Source organism: Lottia gigantea (assembly GCF_000327385.1).
Source record: "Lottia gigantea unplaced genomic scaffold LOTGIsca_49, whole genome shotgun sequence".
In the NCBI taxonomy this organism is placed as follows: Eukaryota; Metazoa; Mollusca; class Gastropoda; family Lottiidae; genus Lottia; species Lottia gigantea.
The window spans coordinates 93,038-101,488 of NW_008709687.1; the positions used below are offsets into that span (position 1 = coordinate 93,038).

An 8,451-nucleotide genomic window follows, 5' to 3' on the forward strand; every position below is an offset into this window, starting at 1 on the left:
TTCACCTGCAAGCTGCAGAATCCATCTCAATGTAAGAAAAATCCCAATGTCTTGGCCAGTTCTTCCGAGAATAGGCTCGTGCCACCCAATCAATTAATTACATGTAACTTGTAATAGCTTGAAAAGTTACAAAAAGATGAATCCCTTGCGGAAACGAAACGATAGATGGATATAATCAAAGAAAGATATCGGTTAATAACATGTTTTAGTAGGGGGAGTGGGCAAAGAAAGATAAAACTTGGTTATCTTCTTGTCTCGGGTTGGTTCGATATCCCCACTAATTCAACAATAACCTAGGTCAGGTCATTAGGGTGATATAGGAATTCTTATGAAATGTGAGTCAAAATTTTCAAATCTAAATAGTAACGTTTTATATACGTTTTACTGCAAGGGAGGGAATCCTCCTGCAATTTTATTTGACCAGTGTGGATACTTATGAATTGTTTTTAAGCCCAATTTTAGTCGTTGAATTATTCAAGAATTTAATTCTTCCTGCTCCTCTTAACTCTTCCATTCATTCTTCTTCCCACTGTCTCTTCTTCCTGCTCCTCTTAACTCTTCCTTCTACTGTATCTTCTTCTACACTTAGCTCTTTCTTCCTTCTCCCCTAAGCTTCCATCCTTCTTCCCACTGTCTCTTCTTCCTGCTCCTCTTAACTCTTCCATCCATCCTTCTTCCCACTGTCTCTTCTTCCTGCTCCTCTTAACTCTTCCATCCTTCTTCCTACTGTCTCTTCTTCCTGCTCTTCTTAACTCTTCCATCCATTCTTCTTCCCACTGTCTCTTCTTCCTGCTCCTCTTAACTCTTCCTTCTACTGTATCTTCTTCTACTCTTAGCTCTTTCTTCCTTCTCCCATGAGCTTCCATCCTTCTTCCACTGTCTCTTCTTCCTGCTCCTCTTAACTCTTCCATCCATCCTTCTTCCCACTGTCTCTTCTTCCTGCTCCTCTTAACTCTTCCATCCATTCATCTTCCCACTGTCTCTTCTTCCTGCTCCTCTTAGCTCTTCCAACCTTTCTTCTTCCTGCTCCTCTTAACTCTTCCATCCTTTCTTCTTCCTGCTCCTCTTAGCTCTTCCATCCTTTCTTCTTCCTGCTCCTCTTAGCTCTTTCATCCTTTCTTCTTCCTGCTCCTCTTAACTCTTCCATCCTTCTTCCGACTGTCTCTTCTTCCTGCTCCTCTTAGCTCTTCCAACCTTCTTCCTGCTCCTCTTAACTCTTCCTTCCTTTCTTCTTCCTGCTCCTCTTAGCTCTTTCATCCTTTCTTCTTCCTGCTCCTCTAAGCTCTTCCATCCTTTCTTCTTCCTGCTCCTCTTTACTCTTCCATCCTTTCTTCTTCCTGCTCCTCTTAGCTCTTCCATCCTTTCTTCTTCCTGCTCCTCTTAGCTCTTCCATTCTTTCTTCTTCCTGCTCCTCTTAGCTCTTTCTTTCCACTGACTCTACAGTCCCTTCTTCCTTTCTCTCTCCTCTTTATAATTTTCATGAGAAATTTTCTCAACAAAACAATTACATGTAGGGCATGCTACACCAACCGCCCAGCCTGTTAAAACAGTTATCAGCTGAAGATGTAGACTTTACCAGTAAGACAAGACTCCAAGTTGGCGGCGCTCTTCATTAAATAGCCAGCTAAAAATACTGCTGAGTCAGAAAGGTGTAACGATCAGCTGATATTCGGCTATTAAAACCGGTATCACTTAGTACAAACCTATAACATTATAACCATGGGGCGAATTGTCTAATACTAACTAACAAAATCTCCAAAATTACTTTTATCCTCGGAGGAACGACTCTATATCCGACAATACGAATAATTAATGTACAAGCTATAATTTATTATCATAATATATTTTTGACAAGGGTAGGTACATCCATCAAATGTCTGGCAGGTAGATATTAATTGAAAGTTTGTTAACAAATTTTGACATGATGGTAAAGAGAAATCAAAAGTACGACTAGTTCGTGACATTGAAATTCGTCTGATACTTACAAGGACGGCCTAATGCAATGTCCCACAGCATCTTCACAATGTCAAGTTTGTAAATACAGCGATTTGAGTTGATTGTATATACGCTAGCGAGTACAGCCACTCAGACGCCTTAAATACTAAACATTGCGCCAATCAGAGCCGTCGACAGAGAGTCTGTCACCCAAAACCCGAAAAACCGTTTAGTCTTTATGCCGAGGGCTTTAATTGGCTGTATTCGCTAGCGTTCAATCCAATTAAATCGCATCATTTACAAACTTAGGTGATGCAAGATTATGATGACGACAATAATGATAGACGTAGTTCGTATAGCTTGACATCGTGAAGATGGCCCCACCAAAAGCCTGCATTATAACAAACGACACAAGTCATGTAGCTAGGGATGAAGGAGGTGGGACAAGGGCTGATAACACAGGCCATAAGACCTGCCAAGTCAAACCATGCGCTACGAAATGATCTGTCAACTGAACGCAAGGCGTGATCAGTACAAAAACACAACCAACGTTTAATAGGAACAAATTTTCCTTGACCTTTAGCCTCTGTGGTAATAACACCTTGATTGATGGGCTGATTGAAAGATTGGAGGGTATTTTTGTTTTAAAACTAATTACTTATTGAAATATAGGTACTAAAATAACAGATTATACCAGTCCCAAAATTCTCCACAATTTTTACATTTTTCTCTCCTTCTCGAAGGCCAAAGTTCAAAACAATTCACGTCTTACTGGACTTTGAGTTGCTTTATTAAGTTAAATAAACAATCAAGACATTAAAACTTCTCCTTGTTATGATAGAGTGTGGCTATTCCCAACCTGAAAAGGAGCTTTACGTCATATACCTTATTTCGTTAAGGAAGACTTTAACCGCATGCATTAGTGTGCATGAAGCGTGGATCAAGGCATCTTCACAATGTCAAGCTATTACGAACTGCGTCTAATACCTTGAATGCAATAGCCACCTTTCGTATATCATAGGAAGTGTTTGTAAACGCAGTGATCTATGTGTTTCTGCATCTCATGAAAGAGAATTGTATGTGCTTCTGCATGTTATCAAAGTGAATTGTATGTGTTTCTGTATTTTATGAAAGAGATTTGTATTTGATTCTGCACATTATTAAAGAGAATTGTATGTGCTTCTGCATCTTATGACAGAGATTTATATGTGCTTCTTCTGTTAGTGCAGTTTGTGAAAAAAAAATCTTGTTGTTTTGCAGCCGCAGAACATTGTTATTCCTGGATAAATCTCGTAAAATGATAAATTCTATATATTATAAGATAGAATTTTCTTAAATCCTGATTGCGATCTAGCAAACATTCTTGTGCATCCCTAGAACTGTCATTGAGAGAGTGGACTTCGTGAGTGTGGCTGATCGCTCCTGGAGACTAACAGTATCTAAAGAAACTGAATTATCACTCGATCTGAGTTCCCTTCAAGAGAAAAGAAATTGACTATAACAGGCAGTCACTCTTTAAACAAACTATTTCAACCATATGTATTATTCTATAAGAGTTTTTCTTACACTGCCACTGGTTGTGGCTCCTTTGAGTTTTGGTATTTGGTTAAATCTTCAGATATGGGTTCAAAGTCTAAAAACTTGAAGTAATTTATTATCTTTGCCTCCTTACAATACCCAATACAACTTTATTGCTCATTAAGATTGAAGCCTAGACCTTTAGGTTAGCTAGTAAGCGAGCCACATTGGATCCCATGTCCTTGACAGTGGGAAACTATGTTTAAAAAGTTATTATCTTTACTATGCATGGGTTGAAGCCTTTGGACAACGAAATTCATTACTTCAACTAAAGACACCATTGCCCCTCCGGATATATTACTTTCCCCCACCCCCATGTCACTTCCTCCCGAACAATCAAGTCTGGCTACGGGCCTGGTGCCGAGGTGGGGTTGTCAGTCGTGATAATGTCCAGGCTCATGTCAAAAACAATCTACAATGTAAAACATGTACATAGTTTACATTCTGTGTTATTTGAGTTCCAAACTGCACGTTCATGTTTGATATATGTCAATCAAAAAAATTAGGTCATTGGAAAATCTCCAAAATTGAACACGTTTCATATCACTAGAAATTCTTCACATTGTCGACATTCTTCATTATCTTCAAGGCATTTAATCTTACAATTTCAAATCTTCTCTACCAAAAGCTTCTCCCAACGGTAGTATTTTAAACCAATCCTAAGACAGTGGTCCCCAACCTTTCTCAGCCTTCACATCCTGGAGTAATCACCTGGACCTTTCACATCCCTAAAAAAATTGTTATATCCACATTTTCAACATGTGATGAGGTAAGGTGCTGTCTCAATTCAAAACTACAAATTCTTCTCCTATACCAGTTGGCCACACCCCTGACACCCCTCCCCACATCCCCAAGGGGGCGAAAACACACCAGACTGGGAACCGGGGTCCTAAGAGGTAGTATACCTTTTAAACCAAGTGCCAAAAATAAGATAAAGCCCATATTACGTCATTGCATTTGTACTTGGTAATGAATAATGATGAAGTCATCACTCATTATGGATCATACAAGATGTTACAGAATTATTAAATCGGTCGTGATGATGTCAGATATTATAGATGATAAATACTGGTCTCAATATTATTATAATAAACAGTAAGATTGCAGCCTTATATGGTTCAGGATTTATTGGTAGGGGAGACTGGGGGCAAGGTGGGCCGATATTTTATATGACCACTAAACATTAAGATGGGCAAAACGTTTTTTGTTTGTGCAGTTGGTCAGTTTTGCCTTATATCCCTTTTGTAGTAGGGTAGTATAGGTGAGGGTCTGTTCTTCCGTTTTTCCTAGTGTCAGTTTTACCCGGGGTTATGTTTTCCGTGTCAGTATTGCCGCCGGTCAGTTTCAACTGGGGTCGTCTCTTGCCGTGGGTCAGTTTTGCCGCGGTCAGTTTTGTTGTTCAGATTTATTGTGGGTCAGTGTTTGCCGTGCACACTTTTTACCTTGGTTCGGTATTGCCGGGTATTGTGGGTATTTTTCTGTAAATCCGTTTTGCAGTGGATCTGTTTGGAGTAGTAGTGTATATGTATTATCTTTAGACCGTCAGACAGCTGTAAAAGTTGATTCAGAGCAATATTGGATTAGTAATAATAATAGTAACTAGTAAGCCAGCTGTGTATTAAATCCATTGATTAACTACAGTACAATTTACTATAAAATACTTTAGTTAGTACCAACCACCCACCTTCCAGATTTTACACCCCTGGGATCTTTTGTTCAAAAATTATTAACCATTGTTCCTGCTAGATTTATTCTTACAAATCCAATTTGCATTTCATCAGCTGTTTAGTCCGAAACTTTCCAACTCCAATCTACATAGACGCATAGATTGCTTCTAGTTACCTGTTACTTAAATTTCAACATTATTTGGACTTTGATGCCAGTTTAATAAAAAATTAGCCCAAACTTTCGTTTCTTTTTCATTAGCGTTTAGTTTTTAATATAGCCACTTCAGTTAGAGTCTAACAACAGCCCTCTTTAACCTTCGTCAAAACAACCTTTCGACCCAACTCGATGACGTCTGCTTAATTTAACCAATCAAATTTCTACCCTCTCCAGTGCTAGAATATTGTGACGCGGTGTTTATCATGTTAGGTCAATTTGACGAACGTTCAAGATGGCTGTCGTTAGACCCTAACTGAAGCGGATATATTAAAAATGAATGCGAACAAAAAACGGAATTAAGACTGACCTTGATGCATGCTTCCCGTTTAAGTCAGTTGTCTACAATATCATCATCATTCATAAACTGACATTTATATGGTGGCTGTCGTTTTTAGCGTACACTGTTTTAATATGGATTTTTTCTGATTTTATGCTTGACGCATTATGCAGACTGGCAATCGTCAGGAATGAGATTCAAAGTGCGATATCTACATAAAAGGCGCATAGACAAAAGCCACCATCTGAAAGGGATCTCACCTCTATCTGACAATATTGCGCAAGTTTCGGACAACACATGTACATGTACTTTTGATTGTTTTTTTTCTAATTTCCAGCCTCAAAAACATGTTTACAAGTTTCACAGATTAAAGGTAAAATTTAACCTTGAATTCTTAAATTGTATTTTTTAGAAATCGAAAAATTGCATCGTTTGCTACAGGCTGTGCTCGTTACAGATTCCACGATCGATTGTTAAGAAACGGCTAATGTCGCTGTACTGGCAAAATTTCCCTCGTGGGCTCTGCATGGCGTTGCCCGTCTGAATTCTAATTCGACATTCTGTAAGAGGGAAATAATCTCTTATCTTTCAACACTTCTCTGTAAAAAAAAATAACTTGTTGGAATAGTCTCGCACGTCTTTGTATTGACCAAAAATGATGAAATAAGGAATTGGAATGATTCAGACAAATTCCAACAAAATCCTGGAATTTGGTGCCACAAACCAGCATGACTAACCAAGCAGACAGGTCATTGAGTGCAAAAGGTCAGACTGAGCCATAAAGTCACTCCCTTTCGCAAACCCGTCATCGACATAAGTCGCTTTTACTTTCCGTCATCGGTTCGAGAGCCTTTCAATCAATACTTGATTCATATATGACAGTAGCGTGGGAAAAATCAATCTTCATTCATATCTTTTTCATTCAATGATTATTTTCTATTGGACAAGAAGATACTCAGTAATACTATTGTTAATAAACTTAGATCCCACGTGACGTTTATCGGTTTTCTGTTAATTAATTGAGAGTTACCCATCCTTAACAGTTTGACCACACACAAATTACGTCTTGAATTTCTACATCTGTTTTGCTGATGAAATAACACTGCCCACTGAAGGTTTTGCTAGCAATTCCGATATACGGAAACTACCGAGAGATGTCAAAGGGAAAAAAAGTTGAGTTTTATATCCTACTGTTCTGTACCTTATTGAACTAATGAAATGAAATAGAGTTTTATATCCTACTGTTCTGTACCTTATTGAATTAATGAAATGAAATAGAGTTTTATATCCTACTGTTCTGTATCTTATTGAACTAATGAAATGAAATAGAGTTTTATATCCTACTGTTCTGTACCTTATTGAACTAATGAAATGAAATAGAGTTTTATATCCTACTGTTCTGTACCTTATTGAACTAATGAAATGAAATAGAGTTTTATATCCTACTGTTCTGTATCTTATAGAACTAATGAAATGAAATGGAGTTTTATATCCTACTGTTCTGTACCTCATTGAACTAATGAAATGAAATAAAGTTTTATATCCTACTGTTCTGTATCCTATTGAACTAATGAAATGATGAAATAGAGTTTTATATCCTACTATTCTGTATCTTATTGAACTAATGAAATGAAATAGAGTTTTATATCCAACTGTTCTGTATCTTATTGAACTAATGAAATGAAATAGAGTTTTATATCCTACTATTCTGTATCTTATTGGACTAATGAAATGAAATAGAGTTTTATATCCTACTGTTCTGTATCTTGTTAGACTAATAAAATGAAATAGAGTTTTATATCCTACTGTTCTGTATCTTATTGAACTAATGAAATGGAATGAGTTTTACATGCTACTTGAATCGACTCAGGTAATTGCACTGAAATTTGTTTTTACGACCTTTTCTGTTCAAATGATCCAATGAAGACATGATGCACACCACCATGTAGTGTACAATGAAGGAAACTTTGTTGGCATTAGTCTAAACAGATAGAAAAACTTTGTACAATGCCTTCAATACTAAATGATATTGATTTAAATTTATACTAGAACTATTAACAGCTGTTTTGAATAGGATTTCCTGAGACAGCACAAATTTCCTGAAATATTTCCTTGTCTCATCTGTAACGATCCTTATTTATCTAGCTATTGAATTGCACTGGAAACGTGTTCGTGTACAATTAACTAATTTAGATTTCGAGATTTGCTGAGATATATGAACTCAATATTATTTGCCAAAACCACGTATTTCTGTCAATAAAAGACTAGCAAAAGGCCCAACAAGCGATTTAATTGTTTACTATAGTAGTTATAGATTTGTAGGCGAATTAAATGCCGTATTTTCATTTTGAAAAATAACACGGGTGGCTATAGAATTGTCTAAATTGCTAATGACGAATAATTAGATGATAATAGCGTTTCCCTTTGATGATGATCAGTTGCTCGCAATGTTTTTTAAGGGATATAATCATCTAAATTTCACACTTCTTTTGAAGCTTTTTTAACAGTTATCTACTATCTAGAAACTTGCTGCCTCGTACCTAGCTTTTGATAGCTTTTTTGACAGTTATCTACTATGTAGAAACTAGCTGACCCGTACCTAGCTTTTGATAGCTTTTTTGACAGTTATCTACTATCTAGAAACTAGCTGACTCGTACTTAGCTTTTGATAGCTTTTTTGACAGTTATCTACTATCTAGAAACTAGCTGACTCGTACCTAGCTTTTGATAGCTTTTTTGACAGTTATCTACTATCTAGAAACTTTCTGACTTGTACC

The 8,451-nt window shown here is 37.0% G+C and overlaps 1 protein-coding gene across 1 annotated transcript; it reads right to left on the minus strand.

Moving 5' to 3' along the window:
- Nucleotides 1–551: 551 nt before the first annotated feature.
- LOTGIDRAFT_165008 (hypothetical protein) lies at nt 552–965 on the minus strand (the record flags this gene model as incomplete). Its single annotated transcript, XM_009061530.1, has 1 exon — nt 552–965. One exon carries the CDS (start codon nt 963–965, stop codon nt 552–554), a length of 414 nt encoding a protein of 137 aa, XP_009059778.1.
- Between the last annotated feature and the right edge of the window lie 7,486 nt (nt 966–8,451).